The sequence below is a fragment of the Amblyomma americanum genome, chromosome 4, assembly GCF_052857255.1.
Source record: "Amblyomma americanum isolate KBUSLIRL-KWMA chromosome 4, ASM5285725v1, whole genome shotgun sequence".
Lineage (NCBI taxonomy): Eukaryota > Metazoa > Arthropoda > Arachnida > Ixodida > Ixodidae > Amblyomma > Amblyomma americanum.
Window position 1 is genome coordinate 134,675,593 of NC_135500.1, and position 22,786 is coordinate 134,698,378.

Here is a 22,786-nt window from a genome sequence, read left to right on the forward strand (position 1 = left end):
GCATGGTATTTGTGAATCACTTTGTATGTGCTCGTACGAGTGATTGTGAAATCTCTGTATCGCCTCTTAGCTGTATAAACTTTGTCTTGTTTGTGAACGTTTGGCTCCGACCCATTCTCTGGCTGGCGACCGGCGAAAGCTGGACACCAAACGACCAACCCCCTTGTCACTTGGTAGCTGGGTCCGGCTGAACTTGCCACGCTGAGTCGAGGGCATCTCCTTTGTGGCCGAGACCGCTACCCCCACATGCTCTAAGGGTGTCTGGGAGCGCACGCCAAAGTGCGCATAGTGGCGACATATTCTGGCGTCCGCAACAGGACGTTTGGTGCTTTGTGAGCTCAGAGACCGGAGAAAGAGTCGGGAGGAGTTTACGAAGAGGTTGTAAACGGGTGTTCAGCAGCAAAGCAATATTGTGAGGTGCCGCGCTGAAGCGGTTATTGAGGTTCACCGTATAGAGGTAGTCTTTGTTTTGAGTTCATTCTGCAAATATGAACTTGAAGGAAATAGTTGATGTTGGCACCCAGATGGGGATGTCCGGGACTGAACTACGGAAATGGGTGAACCAGAGAGAAAAAAAGAGGCTTGAGAAGAAGCCGAAAAGGAGAGAGAGAGGGTTGAGAAAGAAAGAGAGAATTCGAACGCGAAAAACAACTGCTTGCCATTAAGCTTGAGCTCCAACGTGCTGGGAACCACTCAGCAGAAGTCCATAGCACTAGAGAAGAAGGCAGCGGCCTGCGTATAGATGCCAGCAGATTACTTCCCAGATTTGATGAAAAAAGGGACGATCTCAATGCGTTCCTCAGGCGATTCGAAGGGATCGTGGGAAGTCAGAATTGGTCAAACGGTGAATGTGCTACCGTTCTTAGCACATGTCTCAGCGGTCAGCGGGAATCTCTAAGCGTATTCAGGGGACTTTCTCCGGACGATGCTGCAAGCTACAGCAAGGTAAAGGCCGCCTTGCTTAAGCGATTCCGACTCACCACCAAGGGATTCCGAGATAAATTCAGAACAGAGAAGCCCACAGATCGCGAATCGGGAACCCAGTATGCGGAAAGATTAAGCCACTACTTTGATCGGTGGATAGAACTCAGAAATTGCACAGGAATACAGTACACTTCGCAAGCTACTCATCAGGGAACAATTCCTGAGTAGCTGTCACCCGAGCTTGTCGTTGTACCTGACGGAAAGAAGGGCCAAGACTCTCTCCGAAATGCTAGATCTTGCTGACCAATTTCATGAAGCTCAAGGAGGAATGAATCTGACAAAGATTAAGAATACGAATTCAAAAAACGCGGGAAAAACTGACAACCGTGATGCCCGATTTAGCCCAAAGGCTCCACCGAAGTGCTACCTGTGCAACAAGTTAGGCCATTACGCACCTAATTGCCGCAACAGCGCTACAAACAGTAGCCCAACAGCTTGTTTTAAGTGCGGCCAGAACGGACACAAAGCCACGATTTGTCCGAACCCAAGCAAGCCCAGCCCCCAGGTATCGTGCGTATGGGCCTCCTCAGATGACCACCTGAAGGAAGAAGATAAAAACGGGTTTGTAGAGCTAAAAAACGGCAAGAAGGTACCAGTCGTGAACGCCGTAGTGGACGCGCTACCGGAAGCCGAAATGAACAGAATGCCTGTCCTGAAAGGGAACGTACAAGAAAAAACAATTACTGTGTTGCGAGACACGGGAAGCAGCGCTGTAATCATAAAACGAAGATTAGTAAGAGATAAGGATCTCACTGGAACGAAGAGCCTTGTGCGACTAGTGGACGGCTCGTTTCAGCGCTTGCCGGAAGCTGAAGTACAGGTACGGACTCCCTACCACAGCGGGAAACTAACTGCACTGTGCATGGAGCGCCCCATATACGACCTCATATTGGGCAACGTAAAGGGGGCAATATTTCCAAAGAACCCAGAAAGTAGCCACGAGACAGAGAAATCCGAATCCTGCTCTTCGGAACGGCGCAGTGATCGGCAAGCGAAAAGGAAGTGGCGAAGGAAGCGCGAGCCTGATAGCTCAAACAAAGGAGCAGTGAAACAGACAGTCAAGCACGAAGAACGGAAGAGTCCTGCAGAGGAACATTCCGAGGAAAAAAAAAACGTTTCCGCAGGAAGGAACGGGCACTGCAGCAGAAAGCTGTGCGTAGCTGAAAGAAAGGCCACGGAATGGTCACAAGGAAGCAGCAAAACGCGAAAGAGAGACAGCACAAGAGGGCAGGGTGTCCGGAATTTCTGCTAACCTCAGCTTAGCGCAGGTTGTGGACGTGTTCATCGTGCTGTTGTGCACATTACTTCAGCTGCATTTCAATCGCACAGGAAAATTCTGGAACGTGGCCAAGCGTGCATTCACACCAGTCAATATTCTGTGCCTGTGTGCTTTGACGCAGGTGCCCTGGAATCCATCGATTGCCTTGTTTGTGTGTGCATACCTAAGCGCACAATTCTTTTCCGAGTCGGAAAATTTATCTACAGGGTTCAGGTGGGACGAAACAGAAGCCCATGTTGATCGAGAAAAAAAACCCGCGAGTCGAAGAGACTCTTGTTGCGACAAAAGGCAACTGTGAAGGTCCTCACGCATGCATTACGGAAGCGCAAGTAGGAAATGTAGGTGGAAGTATCGGCTAAAGTATGTATCATACTTGTGTGCTCCCATGGTAATGTTATGCTAATGTGTTGCCGAGTTGAGGCATGTATTGAAGTGAATCTTGACAGTTCTCAAGTGTTGTGTGCATGCAGACATCATTGTACTGATGTGTGTATTCTGGCAATCAACATATAGATTGCGAACGCAAGCATCTGCGCACGAATTTTGTGTTTTCTGAATATTGTTGCACAATATTCTTAAAGGAAGGGGCAGTGTCACAAAATTCGGCGCATTTTCGAAAAAAAACGGCGCTGCGCCTAAGCAATCGCGCCCGCGCACGGTAAAGTAAAGCAAAAAAACAGCGGGGAAGAACCCCCGGAGAGTGCGTAGCTTTGCGTACTGCTTCAACTCAGCTCGCCGGCGGGGCGCCTAACTAAACATAGACACGCGCGGCGTCGATTTTTCTCGAATGTCGGAGAAGTTTTTGCTCATTGTCGCTGGAAAGGGGGTAACCTTGACCGCGCCAAAGTGATGCCCTCTCCCCTTCGCTCCTGCACCGATAACTCAGCGTGTCGCGAATGACCTAGATTGTTCTAGAAGGTGGTTTCCGCGCTCGACCAATGGGGTCGCGCGCCGGGCACAAGAAGGAGAACGAGTTTGTGCAGTTGAAGCTGCGTGTATGTGCGCGCCTGCCCTGGCACGAAGAACAAACAGACGCAGACTGCGCCTATAAATGAGGAGCTTCAACCGCTGTCTGTTAGCCCGAGCCACCGTTTAAGCTTCCGAGAAGCGCGCCCGCTCGACTCCCGGGAGAACACCACTCGACCAGCCAAGGACCAGCGAGGCAACGTGCGCCAGCCTGCGGATCGGCCCCGTCATGCTCCTCAGGTCGTCAGACTGTCGCAGTGCCCGGTGAACAAATTGTGTTTTGTTGGTTTGTCTCTCTGTGTTAATGCATTTTAGGTGCAAAGATTTTGTTGAATTGTTATCTCTCTCAAGTGTTACTTTGCACGCGTTGCATGGTATTTGTGAATCACTATGTATGTGCTCGCACGAGTGATTGTGAAATCTCTGTATCGCTTCTTAGCTGTACAAACTTTGTTTTGTTTGTGAACCTTTGGCTCCGACCCGTTCTCTGGCTTGCGACCGGCAAAAGCTGGGCACCAAACGACCAACCCCCTTGTCACTTGGTAGCTGGTCTCCGGCTGAGCTTGCCATGCTGAGTCGAGGGCATCTCCTTTGTGACCGAGACCACTACCCCCACACGCTCTAAGGGTGTCTGGGAGCGCACGTCAAAATGCGCGAAGTGGTGACATTACGCAAGTAGTTTTTTGCCATCACTTCTGTGTTCGATGAGCACCAATGTGAAGCTTCTGCGTGGCGTCACATTCAGCCCACTGCAGCGCCGGTAATAAAGTGCGTTTGGAAATCCCCAACACAAAAGGGCTTCACTTGCTGGCGTATGAGCACTGCAGCTTGAGCCCCTACCACGTGCCAGCAAACAGCCTGTCGGGTATGCATCAATGTTCACAATAGATAAGGTGACGACACAATTTTTGCTCGGCTCGAATTACATGCAGCACTTGATGTCAATTTCCACGCACCTGGAAAACTAGAAGCTGCTCGCCAGCCATTATTAAATATCTTATTAAATGGCATGCTTTTCAATGCCTGTGACTGAAATTTGCTCAGTGACACCCCAACAATAGGAGAACGCAAACAGCAGCCTTTGCTGGTCTTTTAAATTTCATACCTAATAACCCTTCAAGCTTTCTATCCAAATTTGTTCTGAATCCAAACTCCCTTACACAAACCGAGCCCATAATCACAATAAAAGAAGTACAATGTAGCAGCACAGCAGTGCAGGAAACACAGCTGACAAGGAAGAGCACACGAACTATGAGACGTGATCAAGTTGATAATGTGACACGGACAGAACAATGCTGCTACAGGTGAATAGTGGGGGGTGTTCATACACGCCTCTTTCATATGTCCCTTCTCTTAGCTTGCCCTGCCACTGATGCCCTTAAAAGAGTATAGGCACCTAATTTTTGGTTGCATGTTTTCTTCTTTGCAATGATATGCAAGACTTTGATATATACATATATCACAACGTGGTATTTACATATGGCTGCTAAATAATTCATAATCAAATTTCATCTCCCACCTGTCTCGGTTTCGGTTTCAACACCTGAGCAATGGCTATGACGTCAAAGGTAAGTATGGGTCCCGTGAGACATAAAAAATTATGCGATATATTCCCAGCTTCGTCGTTTTACTTCACAGCAGCATTAAAGCCAACCTGCCTCATGAGCCGGAATCACAATGAGCGAAAAAGCAGTGATTATATTGCGGTACTTTTCACGGCTCATGTAACCTATACTGACCTGTGACTTCATAACCATCACTTGGCTGTTGAAACGAAAATAGGTGAGAAAAGAAAGTTAATTATACATTATTTAGCGGTCATAGGCAAATACCACACGGTGATCTATGTACATTAATGTCTTACGCATCATTAAAAAGAAGAAAACATGCGATGGAAACTTGGTGTCTATATTGCTTTAAAGGGTGCGCGCCTCAAAGCCACTGATGGCTCGGCACACAAGGCTGTGAGACATGCACGCATCCTTTTATTTTCTGAGTGCAAGCAAGTGCACTCAGCACAACTGATTGTGCATGTTCGGCTGGTTCATTGCCAGGTGGTATCACGTTCAACGCGGCGGCACTGCTTGATGAGCATGTAGCAAGCAACCGACAATGGGGAATTGTGCGTGAGCGCTGTGGTGACAGGGTCACACTGCCCTTCGTCATCGTAGTTGTGGCGACTCGTCACAGCTACCAAGACATTCCCGGGCTATTCCTGGGGAAACACTGCCCTTCTTGGCCTTGAAGCGAAGGTCCACCACCGGCAGCGAGCACCGAGATGGAGCCTGACAAAGTGCCTGGCATGAGGGGCTGTGTCTATTGCAGCCCCGTCACCGTATTGCACTGACCTTTGGTTATTGAAAAGGTGTTCAAATTAACGAGGGTTTCCTGTAGTTCTGAATTTAGTGGAAGACCTCTTTTCTTGCTATTTGCTACGTCATCATCAACAGCCCAACAATGCCCAATGCAGGACAGTCAGGCCTCTCCCACTGACCTCCTATTAACCCTGTTCTCCACAAGCAGCGGCCACCTAATCTCCACTAATTTTCTAACCACATCTGCTTTTTCCTTGATATTAATTTTTAGACCCACCATTCTACACTGCCTGTCTAGGCCCCCGATCACACACTGCAACTGCTCCCCTGAGTTACTTAAGCGGTATTCACATGGGGGACATCAGGGCGGATGGATGTGGTAAGGAGGTGAGCGATGTCACCGATCCGCCGAAGTCCGCCCCTGCTCGAAAAAGAAGGAAGGGGACAAAACGATACCCCCCCTGCAGGGTTGTATCGGTGTCCAGACACTGGAGGCGAAAAAAGAGGGGGGAAACAGAATAGATGCCCGAAAGGAGGGGAGATAAAAGAGAAAAGAAACCTGAGGGGGAACAGCCAAAAAAAGAAAGACAGCAGCCGGCTACACCCCACCCATGCCACCGAAGGCCACATCTCCCGAAGAGACAGGGACTGAATGTACTCTCCTCGGTCGGCGGCTGCCGCCGGAGCAACACTGGTAGCTGCGTCACCGCGAGTACTCTCAAAGGCATGGCATGTATGCAGCCACCGTCACTTAGGGAGGGATTACATCATCCGTGTGAATGCCCCTTCAGCAGGGTAACGTCTACGCACCCACCACTTAAAGGGGCTGCGAAATACTGCTTGAACGGATGCCGGTTGCAGTTCAGATGGATTCTTTATGTCACACAGATGCTGACTCAAAAATAATTACAAGAATCGATGTATAGAAACAGGAGTAATTCAATGAAAAAATTTTAAAATACAAGCAAACAGAATGCTGCCCTCAACACGATTTTCGCGCAGCTTCCCAATCCCATTTCACTCTCCCAATGACGACACTTGTGGGGGCCAATCAAAACAGCCTATCTAAGCACTTCGTGGAAGTTTGAACCCCATGGCTGCCTGTTCTCTGTAACTCGTTCTTGCCAAGGCTAGGCTGGCAGCGCCGCTTGCATGGTTACAACAACCATGTGAATGCCAAGCTGACCCAGCGATGCTTCATCGCCACGTCGACGGCGCAGAAGGACATACTGATAAGTGACGTTCCCTGACTAATGGATCTAAACACGATTCGAATTGGATCCGAACTCGAGCGCGAGATATTGCGATGGTGTGACGGCCTGCGCAAGGTATCAGATACATTTAGCATAGCGCGTACCGCTACTGCTTACCGCCTACCATGGCCCGTCACTCCTAGCACGCTGGTTGGTCCCGGCGAGCAAGGAAAAGGAGCGCACGCTGTTGAAGAGAGCGTGGCACCATCTGGCGCCGCCGCCCGGTGATCCTTCACAAGCTGACGATGCGCACTGCTAAATGTGAAATGAACAGCTTTTTTCTTTGCATCCTACCTTGGGACTGAAATGAACGTTTATAGAATGCAATGGCTCGATCAGATCGATTCCGCAAAGCCGTTCTCAGATGCATAGAGAGTAGCCATAAGTGTTGTGTGCTAGGTCGTAGAATGTTTACAGAGAGGTGCAAAGTCCGATGCAAAAAGCAGCCAGAGCCTCTGGCGGTGTATTTTTGTTTTACTTGCTTTACAGCACTTTTATCTAAGGCAAATAAGTTGGTTTTGTTGATGTAATATAACACACAAAAACTTGACAAAACGTATCTCTTGTTGTTAACCCAATTTGAAGTATATTTACTGCTTGTCCAATCATCAAGCTCCCACCAAGTGATGTCATAACCACTGCTAAAACCGCCACTGTGTGGTGACACCGTCAGCACCATGAATTTGTTTTTGCGAGCTAATTAAAATATTATAAACCAGAGTATAACTCATTCCATGAAACCAAGAGGCAAAACAATGCACTGATTATGTGTACCGGGGCCCCTTCAAAGTCATGAAAAATCAGTGTCATCACTAGTCGGCTCATACAACATATCACCCATGCATCCAAGAGGGAGAGCTAACCTCTGGAGATACCTTGAGGGAAACCCAGCTTCTTGAGCCAATCGGTGTTGCCCGAAGTTCAATTGAACTTGTGGGTAAGCTAACCTCTGCAGATGTTTTGAGGGAAATCCAGTTTCTCAAGTCGACCTGTGTTGTCTGAGGTTTGATCTATCTTATGTGATGGCTAACTTTTGTACGACGCAGCCGTACCTCTTCCTATGCATTCAAGCTGCAGCTTTAAAGTGCTCAAAATTGTTCGATATAAACGAGAATTCAATCTAACCGAGTGCAATATAACTGGTTTCAACTGTATTTCAAAGGTCATCTGAATAAAATTTTTAACCCATCTGGCCGGCTAGCACACACATTTATCAGTTTAGCTAAACTATGATCGAGGAGGGAGGGAGGGGGGGGGGGGGGGGGGGCATTAAATTTTATTACGTGTGTCAATGTGATAGCAACCAAATATGTGGAGCTGCCTTCACACGTCTGCACATACCCAAGCGCGGTTGACGAATGCCGCCGTGCGCCTGCAACGGGCCCCATGGTGCGCGATATCACAATCCGCGCAGATCAATCAGTGACACCCAGGTGCAGCTGCCAGCCACCGTCACACCTGTCTCCACGTCGACATGCGACGTGGCTTCATCACATCACACCCCGCGCTAAACAATTAGCAATGCTGCAGCGGACGCCAGCTTTACTCTGACGAGGCTTCTATGCTATTGCATAATGTAAGTAGTTTATCAGCCCAGTTAGCAGCGAAGAAATTGAATCATGCAACATTAGAAAAACTACTGTGGACAAAGCCTACAACCACAAACAAGACATATTTTTCATGTTTCACTTATACTACCATTATTTTACAAAAAAATTTCTAGAGAATATCCAAGCCACCAACAAACGTCTCCACAGGTGATGAACCATTTCTCACCGAACAATCAATGACATGTGGGTAATGGCATCTGCTGCTGCAACTGGTTCTTTTCTTATGACAGCCAACAAGAGTGGTAACAGCACCAATGTGGTGTGGGATCACATGCCACGCTTACACCTGGAGCATGTCCAGCAATGCAACCAGAACAGACTAGCAATTCTGCAAAATAAAGCAGTTGCTAGAATTCGCTGTTACAAGCACAGACACACAGCTAATGCAGAACTGCAACACACTTTCAAAATCAACATATGTATCCTTTTAAAGGCTCCTACAATAGTTGTCAACGTTAGCGACAGATACGTACCAGCAGGGTAGGTCCTGAATATTGAGTCAATGATGTCAGCCGTCAGGTTGTACTTGAGACCCTCTGTGCCATCTGTCTGCGGCTGGACATCGACTAGAAATGCTGCCGACACCCCAACGGGCTGACATGAAGGAGACGCCTGAGAGTTCCCCGACTTCTTCTGGAAAAAAATAATAACCATAAAATAAGAACAAAGCATACACCACATAGGTTGCTCCAAGTTAAGAAATTAAGAAGGCAAGAAGTTGCTCCTTAAGGAAGTGGTGGTTATCCCATACCTTCTCAGGATTTCACACAATCTTAGGAAGATCAGTTCAAGGGCTGGCGTCAAAGTGGTTTTTTCTCCACCAGAAAAACTCTCCCGGATATGCAGGAGAGTGAGTGCAAATGACACGACCATCGCCTCTTCAAAGCATTACCAACAGCGCTTCGTGCGGTGTTCAAAGAGTGTCATACATTCCATACCGCTGTCCTGTGGTAAGCGGTATATCGTCCAGGCTGGGAAGTGTCTTAACGAGAGGCTAAGAGAGCACTCAAAAGTTGTTGTATAGAAATCAGCTTGCAAAACAATTCATAGCATTCTGAATTGCCGCAGCTGCACTCCCACGCTTAGAAACATTGCAGTGTTGCACACGTGCAAGATGCAACTAGGAAGGGAAATAATTGAAGCTGATGAGATTGCAAAATCTGGTAGCATGTGTGTCAGCAACCCCCAAAACTTTGTTCCCAAAAAAAAGAATTCAAATATCTTGCACAGCAATAGAACTGCAATTCTGCAGTTCACGTTGTGGGTTGATGGGATCTCAGCTGATTTGACATTTTCCTGTGTGATTTCTTTTCTTTCATTTTGTGGATAAGAGCAGCTACTGTATATAAGCAAGTGGTCTTTCAATAAAAACCCGAGTTATTAGTTAACGCTCTGTCCTGCCAACTTCGTCCCTTCCTGTGCTATGCTTCTGCACTCAAAATCAATTCCAGCAATGCACCAACTAGCCTGCAAAAACATCCTCGCAGGCGAATGCATATCTGTTCAGCCGAGATGAATCCGACGCTTCTCCCAACTATTGTCAAAATGTAAGATCACGTCGGCTAGTACAGAGCGTCACACACTAGCGATTTCATTCAGCAGCTAGCGTAGAAATTAAAGGCAGGAACACTTTCTGCCTACCAGCAAACCAAATACACAATACACAGTGCTGAAATATTTCCTGAAATATGCCACATGTGCTCAAAGCGAGCCCCGTGTACTTTGAGCAAAATTACTAAGCTTTCAAATTGCAAAATATGGCTATAAAAAAGATCACTTGCTTTAATCACTGTATCTTCTCATATGCCTCGTTTTCTATACTGTCCCGAAGTTTCACTGCTGAAATTCACTGAGCAGTACCCTAAAGAATTGTTTAGTGAACCGTGATAGCATTGTACATCGAGGAAAGACTAGAAAAAACGGCATTTTTCACCACTCCGGTTTTCCGACTAGATGCTCACCTTGTGGAGCAGATTTCTGCACGACTGTTTTGTCTATTTTGACTCCGTTTGTCTTGTTGCACGCACAGAACTCAACTACATTCATTTTGATGGATTGCAGATTTTTGGTGAGACATCGTGTTTACAGTTTAGACATGTCTATGCCAACTGCTTTATAAAAATGAAGACAATAATGTTTGTGTTGTGGAAAAAAAATTGTCATCATGCGTAGTATGATTTCAGAGATGCAGTGAATGTTGAACTAGTGTTCTACCACATTCTGTCCAGTCTGCAGGCCTTGCACAAGGTGTAAAAGGGAAAAATATTTTGTAGAAAAAAAAAAAAAACGTTCTTCGGGTAAAGCACTGAAAGTTTGTGAATTAAGATTGACAGAATTACTAGCATGCAAAAAATTGGCATCAAAATCCATCAAAACTTTAGAAAGTGTGTGCTGAAAGCTCCATCCCCCTTAAGTGCCAACTACTCATCAAGAAACCAAAAACAGTGTTCAAGGCCCCCTGACCTCCCCACTACGCCGCTCCCTGATCTTTTGCCTACCACAAGCCTGCTAGTGACTGCAGCACCACCTCGACCGTTTGCAAACAAGCAGGAAGTGAATCGCGATGGTACTGCATATCGAGGAAACACGAGAAAAATCGGCATTTTTCTCTATCCCAGTTTTCCGACCCTCCCTTGTACATGGACAATTTCTTACTGTCACATATAATAAGGAGTCTAATATAAAATTATGAAGGAAAGAGGTGTGAAGAAGACGACGTGGACTAACCGAAGAATAAAGAAGAAGAAGAAGCATCCGGTGAGGTGGAGAGAGATGATTGGTGGAGAAGAGAAGAAGGAGAAGAAGACGACAAGGCTTACGTGGACTAACGCCAAGGCTATAAAAGGGCGAGGGAGAGCGAGGCACGGGGGGGAAGAGCAGAGAAGCGGAAGCTCCGGCGGGTCAGGGACGCTTCGGCTGGAAGAGAGCGACGCCGGCTACTGCTCCGGTGAGCTCGCGTTCTACTGCTTAGCATCGTGGACTTCCTGCCGTGCCTGAACCTGTTCCGGGGAATCAACGGAGGACGCTACCACCTGCTACGGCCAGGGATGTCTCCAGCGCTGTTGCCACCCATCCGGGTGGAGCCCCCAACGCCAACAACACCGGCATCACCTCCACGGGCGCTTGGACCTGGAGCTTATACAACGCAGCCAGCGACGCCGCCAGCGACGCCAGCCCAAGCACGTCGAACGCCGCCTCGACGCCGGATACTGGATCCATACAACGCCGCAGCCACACCGAACCAACCGTGAGCACGAACGCCGACCACGAATAGTAGAACGCTAGTAGTAGACGCTGGTAGTAGTGTGCCCGGGTCGTGTGTACTTATAGCCTTTGTGGTTTGTGTTAGTTTTGTTAGTTTTGTGTGCTAGTGTGTGTGTCACGTAGGGTGTAATAAATGTGCGTCTGTGTGGGTACACCTGCCACCTAGTCTATTCTTTCGGTCCGAGTATTCTCCGGAGAGATCCGTGACAAAGATAAGTGGTGTCCCTGTGCCAGAATTCATTTCCTTGTTCCTTTTTTGCTTTGTCTCGGGTCTTTCCGATCTCTCGACGGCAGAAAGTATGGATTTGGCAAAAACATTAGAACTGGCGTTCAAGCTAGGGTTAAGCACGGAAGAGGAGATGCGTCTCTATGAGCAGGAGGGAAAGGGGTAGAAAGAGAAGGCAGATAGGCAGAGAGAGGAAAGGGAGCAAGCATGCGCAGACGCTCCCGAGGCAGAAGAGCGAGAAGCTAGAAGAGCTCGCGAGGCAGAAGAACAGGAGAAAAGAAGGATAGAACGGGAGAAGGAGTTTCTTTTGTGGAAACAGGCGCATGTCGCGGGAGGATATGAGGAGATCACAGACAGTGATCAGCGTTCCTTAGCGGGCAGAGTTTGTCCAAGGAAGCTGATGGCTCTTTTCGATGACAAAAGAGATGATCTGGACGAATATCTGCAACGATTCGAGCGGATAGCTTTGGGGCAAGGCTGGGAGCGCAGTGAATGGGCCACGGCATTGAGCATGTGTTTAGTCAGAGAGGCGCTGAATATGTTTGGAAGGATGCCTGCTGCTGATTCCATGGACTACGAGAAAGTCAAAAAGGCGCTCCTCCAAAGATTCAGGCTTACGGCAGAGGGTTTTTGTGAGAGATTTCGCACCGTGAAACCTGACGATTTGGAAACCGATAGGCAGTTTTCCTGCAGGCTGACCAACTATTTTGATAGGTGGCTTGATATGTCAAACACAGAAAAGAGTTTTGAAGGGGTGCATGACAAGCTGGTCACAGAGCAATTTTTAGCGTGTTGCAGCTCAAAGCTAGAGCTATTCCTGAAAGAAAGAAAGTTTTGTTCATTGGAAGAGTTCGCCGACACTGCAGACCAATTCCTCGAGGCTCAAGGGCTAAGAAATTTGAGTAAGGCAAAGAAGGAAACCCAAAAGATCCTAGAGACAGATGCGGCAAAACCGCGGCAAAACCAAGAGCATATGGCGGTGCATCTAAGGCGCCAGTAAGGTGTTTTCTCTGCGGCAAGGTGGGACACCGTGCAGTTGACTGTCGGACTAGTAGCACTGCCCAAAAAACACAGGTTGTGTGTCAAGGTTGTAAGAAGTGGGGTGATACTCTGAATGATTGCCAATACAGAACGCAGGACCAAGCTGCATGCGTTGTCGACTCTAGGGTAGAATTTGTCACGCCACCTGAAGTTCCACAGCTGAAAGGAGAGCAAACGCCGCTGGAAAATGAGGCGGTGAGTAGAACACCCAAGTCGAAAGCAGCAATGCCGGTGGAGGTTGGGCAAATAGGGGACCGTCCTATATTGGAGCTTAGAGACAGCGGAGCCAACACAGTTTTGGTTCGGAGAAGCCTGATGAAGGACGAGGATCTTACAGGGGAAGTGTCGGCCGTCACTCTTGTAGATAGCACAGTAAGGTACCTTCCTGAAGCCAGGATTCTAGTGTCCACGCCATATTATACTGGGCAGGTGGTGGCAAAATGCGTAGACCAACCCATCTACGATCTCATCTTGGGAAACATTACGGGTGCAAGAAGTGTCGAAGGCCCCGATCCCGAGTGGAGGATGCTCGACATTGAAGAACATCCGAAGGAGGAAAGGCCCGCGATAGCTCAGACGGATGCAGTCAGTTTCTCGTCGGCAGTGGAGACAAGAGCTCAAGCGGCAGCCCGAGCAACGAAGCGTCCGCTCTCTACTCCTGTTACGATGTGCCTGAGCGTAACACCAGGCGAAATTGCAATTAGGCAAAAAGAAGACCCGAGCCTGAAGGCCTCCTTCGAAGAGTCGGGAAAAAAGTGAAAAAAAAAAAAGAAGAGTCGCACGTCATTCAAATATCAATTGGTGAATGGTCTCCTGCACAGGGAATGCATATTTAGCTCAGGAAGGCGGGTCAACAGCTGGTGTTACCGAGAGATATGCGAGAGACCGTGCTACGCTTAGAACATGACGCCATTGTGGCCGGACACCAGGGTGTTCAAAAAACGGTGTCTAGGATCACAGAGGAGTTCTTTTGGCCGGGTGTTCAGAGTGACGTTAAGCGCTTTGTTCGCTCATGTGACGTGTGCCAGTGCACAGTTCCAAAGGAAAGAGTTGGTCCCGTACCTCTGGGCAAGATGCCAGCCATCGACCTACCGTTTCAGCGAGTGGTTATTGACATTGTGGGGCCAATCTCTCCAGAAATCTGCCAAAGGCAATAGATATGTGCTTACTCTGGTTGACGTGGCCACTCGTTATCCTAACGCTATTCCACTGAGAACTTTTGACAGTATCCAAGTGGCGGAGGGTCTTGTGGAAATGTTTTCACGTTATGGGTTCCTGAGGGAAGTTTTTAGTGACCAGGGCTCGAACTTCACATTGGAACTAATGAAGGAGGTTAACCGCCTTTTGTCAGTAAGGCAGTTACTGACGAAGCCTTACCATCCCATGTGTAATAGGTTTGTAGAGCGGTTCAACGGCACCCTCAAAAATATGGTCAAGAAAATGTGCCAGGAGAGACCTACTGATTGGGATAGATATCTCCCAGCTCTTTTGTTCGCTTACCGCAAAGTACCGCAAACGAGTCTTGGTTTCTCGCTCTTCGAGATGTTGTATGGGAGAACCGTTAGAGGTCCACTTACAATACACAAGGAGCTGTGGGCTAATAAAGAGATTGCATCAGATCTCAAGACAACATAGACATACGTTCTTGAGTTGCGGGACAAATTGGAAGAAACATGCAGGCTTGCATATCAAGGCCCGGAAAGGGCGCGCGAACGCTATAAGGGCTACTATGACAAGAAAGTCGTTCACAGAAATCTGTATCCGGGCGACAGGGTTCTCGTCCTGCTACCCACGGATCATAATAAGTTACTTATGCAATGGAAGGGCTCGTACCTTGTGACGCGGAAGAAAAAGGACATGGATTATGAATTATTGATAGATGACACTAAGAAGGTTTTCCATGTAAATATGTTGAAGTACGAAGAAAGGGGTGCCGTACGGTACGCCCCCAAGGTAGCATGCTCAGTAGTAGCCGAGGAGACAGATGATGTTGTCGAGGTGCCCACGTGCAGTGAGAAGAAAACTGTAGGAGGGGATGAGGTACTAATGAAGCCCAATGTAAATAAAGTCAGACGATCACAGCTCTACTCCAAATCAAGGGGTAGATATTTTCGGATAGGCCAGGCAAAACGGAGGTCATATGTTACAAATTAGACCTGTATAAAAATAGAGCCAACTAAACAGCTCTAGGTATTTCTGGAATGTATCCTGTTGTTGTTACTGCGCAGGGATCTCTGGGATGTATCGTGTTGTTGTTGCTGATGTTGTTATGTGATTATACAAGGGAGTGTGTAGTGGATATTAACATGTGTATTAAGGACACCGCACGAACAACGCCAGTGGTGTGTTAATGTTCCGAAAATGCAGTTTGGTGTGCTATGTCAGTGGTGTGCTCTTGGTGTGTGCTGAACATCTGCGATGTGTTGTGTGCTGGGTCCAGAATCACCACAGAAGATAGTCGGTTGGCTGGATGGCTTGAAGATGAGCATGGCGTGAGCAGTTTTTCACGGAAAAACTCTTGAGAGAGGGGGCCCTTGTCACATATAATAAGGAGTCTAAAATAAAATTATGAAGGAAAGAGGTGTGAAGAAGACGACACGGATTAACCGAAGAATAAAGAAGAAGAAGCATTCGGTGAGGTGGAGAGAGATGATTGGTGGAGAAGCATTCGGTGAGGTGGAGAGAGATAATTGGTGGAGAAGAGAAGGAGAAGACGACGACAAGGCTTACGTAGACTAACGCCAAGGCTATAAAAGGATGAGGGAGAGCGAGGAACGGGGGGGAAGAACAGAGAAGCGGAGGAACCGGCGGGTCAGGGACGCTTCGGCTGGAAGAGAGCGACACCGGCTACTGCTCCGGTGAGCTCGCGTTCTACGGCTTCGCATCGTGGACTTCCTGCCATGCCTGAGCCCGTTCCGGGGAGTCAACAGAGGACGCTACCACCTGCTATGGTCAGGGGTGTCTCCAGCGCTGTTGCCACCCATCCGGGTGGTGCCCCCAATGCCAACAACACCGGCATCACCTCCACGGGCGCTTGGACCGGGAGCTTGTACAACGCAGCCAGCAACGCCGTCAGCCGTAGCACGTCGAACGCCATCTTGACGCCGGCTACTGGACCCATACAACTCCGCAGCCGCACCGAACCAACCATGAGCACGAACACCGACCACTTACAGTAGGACGCTAGTAGTAGACGCTGGTAGCAGTGTTCTCGGGTCGTGTGTATTTATAGTCTTTGTGTTTTGTGTTAGTTTTGTGTGCTAGTGTGTGTGTCACGTAGGGTGTAATAAATGTGTGTCTGTGTGGGTACACCTGTCGCCTAGTCCATCCTTTCGGTCCGAGTGTTCTCCAGGGAGATCCGTGACACTTACACAGTGGAAAAGGTACTGTGGCTATCCTGCATGGCCCTCACTTCAGCTGGCATAAAAGAAGGGCACTCATCACGCCTCACACAGCACTTTTGTCTACTTTGGAAGATTGCCTTAGGTTTGCGGGCAGCACATCCAGATCCTGGCTCGGCAGTCATGATTTCGGTTCCTGTCTAGAAGGCCTTTATTTTTATTATTTCTCAAGCTTACCAAAATCTACATTAGACTAAAACTAACAACGCCACAGAGTCTTCAAAGTGTGCCGGATACAGCTAAAAAGGAAGAAGCAAGGAGAGCTTACCGGAGCATGATTGGCCCAAAATTCTTCTGGAGTGATCACACGGCTCACAACCAAGTTCCTATAGAGCTCGAACAGTCGTGGGTCTTCCTGGAGAATCCTGCAGTATATTTTAAGGCACGAGAGAATTATTCCACCAATCAAATTACAATACTGTTCCAATCCAAATCCTTCCATCCAACTTGTATAAATCCGCATTACTACAACTGCCTGTAACAGTTCGTTGGTGTGGCGATTACTGATCAAAACCTGAACGAGATGAACCAGAACTAAAAGACAGGAATTTATATGTTATGCCAATAAAAGGTAATCGAAATTTTCAAGCATAAAAAGGAGTACTATATCAAACGTTATCAACATAAAGTGGCTGGTGGAGGTTCAGTGAATTTCAGGAATGGAAAACACAGTCAGCTGAAGGTCAGCCACAGAGGTGATATTATGAAGCCTGTTGGGACTAGGCAGCCACAGCTGGCGCAGCACTGGGTTCGTTAGAGATTGATAGGAGAAGTCTTTGTCCCGCACTGGATGCAATCCAGTTGGGTACAAGCTGCCCCTGGCCTCGTGCTCGGCTTCTTTAAGGTGAAATGCTTGGGAAATGGGTCTTTGACTCCACCTTAAGCAACGAAAGTACCTAGTGCCATGGCACTCTTTGGCTGCAGATGCCCTTGCGCCATAAAATTCAGTATCATCATCGGCAATCTAGTTGATGATGATGACAGTTGCAGCAGCAATCGTTCAGATGAACACCATGTCTTCCTAGTCATGCACTAGATGACCTGAACAAGGTCGTCCAATTTCTTCCTGAGCATCGAAGTAAGCTTTATCCATGAAAAACAATGGTTAGTGGTGCCACCTAGGAACACAAGTGACAAGATGAAGTGAATGGAATCTTTCTTAACACTATTAATGCACTAGGGGTGCATTATATGACATGATTATATTACCTTGATAAGCAAGTAGTGGCCCTGGCTTATTGGCCCACATCCACAAACAAATGATGTGAGCAACATGATATTGCCGGAACAGTTTTTCTCTATTTCTCCATATCCTGCGACACTCCTATGATTGCCAATTATTGTGCTCCACAGAGCTCCTCATGTGTTGCCAAGACCACAGTAGAAACAGTCAGAGAACTTGGCATGTGCAAACAAAAGCTATGCTGGCCAGCGAAGTTCAAAGTATAAACAGGTGAAAAGGCACCATCTGACCTGCCCCTTCCACTAAGTTACCAATGAAACGGCCTACAGAAAATAAGAACCAGACTCAAAACACAACACAGAAGCCTGCATATCATGTTTGCGCTTTGAGAGTAGCCAACAGTCCATGCCATGGCCGTGCATTCTGAAGGCATCACCATTCCAACACTCGGACGTGCAGGCATCATATGCGTGCCAGCTGTGTAAATGTGAATCTTTCTGATCCCTGTTTATAATCCTTTGGTTTATAGTTTATGGACGTTTAACGCCTTAAAGCGACTCAGGCTATGAGGGACGCCGTAGTGAAGGGCTCCGGAAATTTCGACCACCTGGGGTTCTTAAACATGCACTGACATCGCACAGTACATGGACTTCTAGAATTTCACCTCCATCAAAATTCAACTGCCGCAGCCGGGATCGAACCCGCGTCTTTCAGGTCAGCAGCCGAGTGCCATAGCCACCAGGCCACCACGGCGGCTGGGTGCAAGTATGGATGTGAGCGAAAAAACATTCACTCATTGGCAAAAAGGGTGGCATTAGTGGGTAGGCAGCAGTTCCAGGTGGCCACCAGTTGATGGCTGGCGGCAATCTTTTTGGCTCGCTCAGCAGCCTTCAATTGCGTGGTCGGGTGCAAGCTGAGCAGGACATCTTTCCATGCTTTTATCGAGGAAGAAGTAATGAGGTCTGAAGTAGGGGATCCTCTGGGCAGACCCATAATATGCGATCTAGCATAGCTAGGTCTCTGCAGAGTTTACAAAGCGGACTGATTTGATCAGGGAATACATGCACGTATACCCGCAGGTAGGGATGCGAGTAGGTCTGGAGTCTGCACCACATTATTTCTTTGGTGAGGGACATTTACGGTGGTGGCATGCTTGGTGGTAGTACTGGATGATGTCATGAAAAGAGGTCAGACCCTCATTCGCTACATCCGAGTCCGAGATACCCACTGCTCAGCCAACGAAACCTCAATCATAATTGTGAGCAGTTTCGTACCCGGGACTGTCCAAATGGGCCGCGACCCAAATTAGGTCTACCTTCCTAGTATGGGCATCGGGTTGAAATCCTACTAGAATTTTGAGAGCGTGGCTCAGTCACCATGCAAATTGCAAACGTGCAATGCTTTGTTTCATAGTCTACTGCATCTACGTATAGCACTCCTCGCTGGTCTTTGTATATGACGTGTTGGGCTTTCACCCTTGACTTCCTTCTGCCTACATGTTGTTCGCGTTGCATGTTTTTAGGCAGGGCTTTAACCGCAACCAGTTTTCACATAGGTAGGGGTATTGATCTGGGTAATCCACCATTGATTCGGCTGTACAACTTTCTCACCCCACTATCCCTGTATGTAGCCTCATATTGCCATTCTATAGCCAGCTGCCTCCTACCATAGCATTGCTATTGTTCGCATTACTTGCCTTCATTTCAAGAGCCTCAGCTGCAGCAGACTTCCCCCCATATGCCACTTTTTTATGTGTGCCTCAAACAAAACACAACCAACTCTTATAAAGACTATAGCTATCTTCAATAACTTCAATCCTAGTTTGTGTACCCTTTCGCATTGAATGAACAAAGTTTTGCCCAAGATTACACTTTAAGAACATATCAACTGTCATGAAGGTACCTTTCGGCAGTAAAGCTGTTTTAACACTGCACACACTTTTACAGCTTTTATATTTAACAAAAACTTTAAATTGCCACATTTTTGCTTCGGTAGCTTTTCAAGCCAATGTTTTGAAAGGAATTCCACATTACAAATATATACGTGGAATAAACTTCCCATGTATGAAACGACCTTTAGCAAATACTTCGGCTGAATGCCAGATGCAATAAATAGATGCTAGTTTCTGTGTTTGGACAGCTTGCATAAATCATGCATTCTCTTTCTGTCATCTTTTAATTATTTTTATCACATTCCCCTTTCCAGGAAATACCAATGAACAAATGGTATCAAGCAAAAGAAAAACTGCTGACACAGCATACCTGTTTTTTTCTTCAAGGTCCGAATTCAAAGTCCGCTTGAACTTCGGCAGCAGCTGCTGCAGTAGCTCCTTAACGCTATTTCTGTCTTCTACTTGAGCCTGGGTGCCGGACGGATTAACAAAATGAAAGGTGGTTGCAGAACCTTCAGCTCCATGAAGTACAACCTGGAGCTGGACCTTGGCCTTGCCCTCTGGCGAAATCTTTTGCACTGTGCAGAAAAAGAACCAATGACATCAAACAATGCCTAACGTCCCCGAAGAAGCTGCCGGCACTGTGACGCTTAAACGGTGTCCTTAGTATTAACTGTATGCACCTAATCAACCACACTGTACATCCGGACTTCGATCATTCATGATCTCAGCAAAATAAAGCTGCTACCATTTGCTTGGTATCACCAGGCTAGTGACATATCCAGATTCGCAGCAAGTCTTCAACACACTGCCAATTTACGTGGGCGATAATAAAGACAAAGGTTAAACTTTTGCCTCGCTCGCGGATTCGATATCGTGGTTCGATTGTCATTACATTCACTCGAGATATAGGAGCATATATGCAATGGTCATCGGCAAGGCTTTCAGACAAGACAAGCATAAATGACCGTTTCAAACAAAAGGGTGCTCTTGTTACATCTTTCGTGGCGCGTCACGTGTAAAAAGCCGAGGCGCACTCACTCTTGATGTCTGCATACTTGTGGCTCACGGAAAAGGAGTCCTTGCCCTCCAACATCCAGGCAATGCGCTCTGCCATCAGGTAAAGCGTTCCGTTGTTTTTCTTGTAGCGCACATTGCCGACCATGAGAAGGACGTCTTCCGACGACGTGCCCATGGCTGTGAACTGATGTGATGAGCCCTTCCTCAAAGAAGGCACCAGTTGATTCTACAGTTCAGATCCAGTGTTGATACTGGGGAGGATTGCAGAGACTACACCAACGCTAAAAGACACGCCGGTGATAGACTAGTCACAGACGCCGGCGCGCATGCGAGACAAGCGACGTTTCATAGAGGATTTCTACATAGAGTTGTTCAAACGACATAGAAGTCATTAACTTAGCCATGATTTTGCGCATTCGATACAGCTATCATCAAAAAATCAGCGCAAGGGCGAACACAAAGAATTCATTTGCATTACACCACATCACACAACACTCTCGCAAAACCGCCTAAACCTCCATTCAACCATTCAACATGTTTCGCCGTGTCGGCCACCTAGCGGTGTGCATCGTCAGCAATGTTTTTTTTTAGAAACTTTAGTAAATCGCCAATGGATGGCGACACAAGTCCGGGCGCTCTGAGACAATCCTGTTGTACCGCATTTGTTCGAGTTTTACTAGCAGTGAGCTCAGCAGTGTGGTTCGAATCAATTGGTTCTAGTAACGTTGATCTGAACACTGAGGGGCAACCTTCGCTCAAAATGCTGCCGATGCCTCACATATTCGTAACGTTTCTTTTCTTTTCGCCATTTGAAATGCGTACGAGTGAAGAACTACGGGACATGTGGGGAGTAATTATCAAAAACATTGACACTAAATAATCAGGTACGAAAACTCACCCGAAATTTTTCACCAAAATTCCATGTGCATGCCGCTGCATACAGCAAACAAAATATTAGTAACATGCAGTTCAGTACATAACGACCCCAGTTACAACGAACGCAGCCCGCATATTACGGAAGAAGGTGGTGTTACCATCAAAATATGTATTATGATTATGACACTGTGTCTGAGATAAAATGAACAACCGTGACCGCACCTATCAGTTATAACGAATGAGGAGGCGCCGCAAAGTCGCCCCGAAGTCGAAAAAATTCGGCAGAGACACTTCAGATTGCATGCTTATGTGTGGAAATGCGAAAGTATGTCATGGACGCAAGACGTAGACGTTTGGCTGCGGTTTGCGAACTGAGTTTATTTCAGGCGATCAGTCTATTTTTACCCCCCCCCCCCCTAACATACATACACGCGCGCGCGTCGCCGGCTTTCCCCGTAATGGGACTAGTATGCTTTAGCAAAACGTACTTTCGGCCTGCGCGCAGACCGAAGAGCGAACGTCTTCCCAGATCACGTGATCTGTCTCAAAGAAAGTGCCCAGTCCCGAAAAACAACACAAATAGGTGGCACTGAAATTGCAGCTTACCGCAGGCAAAATGCGCATAGACAGGCTACAAGGCCAACGGCTGCGTGCGTGTTTGCCGGCTGGGCAAAGCGCTTTGTTCAGGGTTGAAGCAGAAGCGTGGTAAGCGCGAGTCAGGGGCAGCGTTGACCGCGAAACTACTTACACGGCCAGTGCTCGACCAATGGCAGCAATATGAGAATTTTGAGTACATCTTACGAGTCATGTCTGCTGGTATGTTTCCTTCCTCCATGCTACTGGCCGATCCGGCCTCATGGAGTGCACCGCCTACCCAATCGGATCGCCAATTTCTGCGCTGCACCCGCGTTCAGGCAGTACGCAGACGGAGCCTGTCTGCGTCACCTATGTGTGAAGCGGTGATGCAATGCGCTCCATTCAATAAAACTGATATCAGACAGTAAGTTCCAGATGGTTTCCGGGTAAAGCGCTATATAGTTCCCACCTGGTTTGTAGGTCTATGTGGCTCTACCTCCGCGCAAAAGTTGCTTGAAGAACCTAGTAACTGCAGCGAGGTGTTGCTTTATTTGTAGTCCAATTCGCTGCTCGGAGCGCTTTATACAAAGGCAGCGCATACCGTACGCTCTGTGAGCACGTGCTCTACGATCGCTTCGTCGCTGTATTCTTAAAACTTTATCGAGGTTTGAAGAACACCACCAGTTTCCGCGAACGCCTAAGGCGTCTCGTCCGCAGCAAGGGTCTTGGCCAGGAACACATGACCGCGCTGGAGAGCTTTGAAAAACGGCTTTATAGGGTCTGCGCTTTGCAGGAACAGACGTGCACAACGGACTTTTTAAAGAAATAAGCGACACTTTGGTCTGGCTGCATGTTTTGGCTGTAACAGGGCAAGTCCACTTACTACGAGCTTCGGATTCAA

At 47.7% G+C, this 22,786-nt stretch overlaps 1 protein-coding gene across 2 annotated transcripts in view; it reads right to left on the minus strand.

Annotated features, from left to right (window-relative positions):
- The window catches only part of Tfb1 (transcription factor B1), a 56,175-nt gene extending 35,209 nt beyond the window's left edge, over positions 1 to 20,966 (minus strand). The window contains exons 1-4 of one of the 2 annotated variants that reach the window (XM_077661729.1): positions 20,455 to 20,966; positions 19,784 to 19,991; positions 16,608 to 16,704; positions 8,881 to 9,037 (exon numbers count right to left, since the gene is read on the minus strand). In XM_077661729.1, coding sequence (XP_077517855.1) covers positions 8,881 to 9,037; positions 16,608 to 16,704; positions 19,784 to 19,991; positions 20,455 to 20,608 — 616 coding nt within the window. In that variant the 5' untranslated portion in view covers positions 20,609 to 20,966. Of the gene's footprint in view, positions 1 to 8,880; positions 9,041 to 16,607; positions 16,705 to 19,783; positions 19,992 to 20,454 lie in introns of both variants that reach the window. The other variant, XM_077661728.1, reaches the window with a different exon arrangement.
- Between the last annotated feature and the right edge of the window lie 1,820 nt (positions 20,967 to 22,786).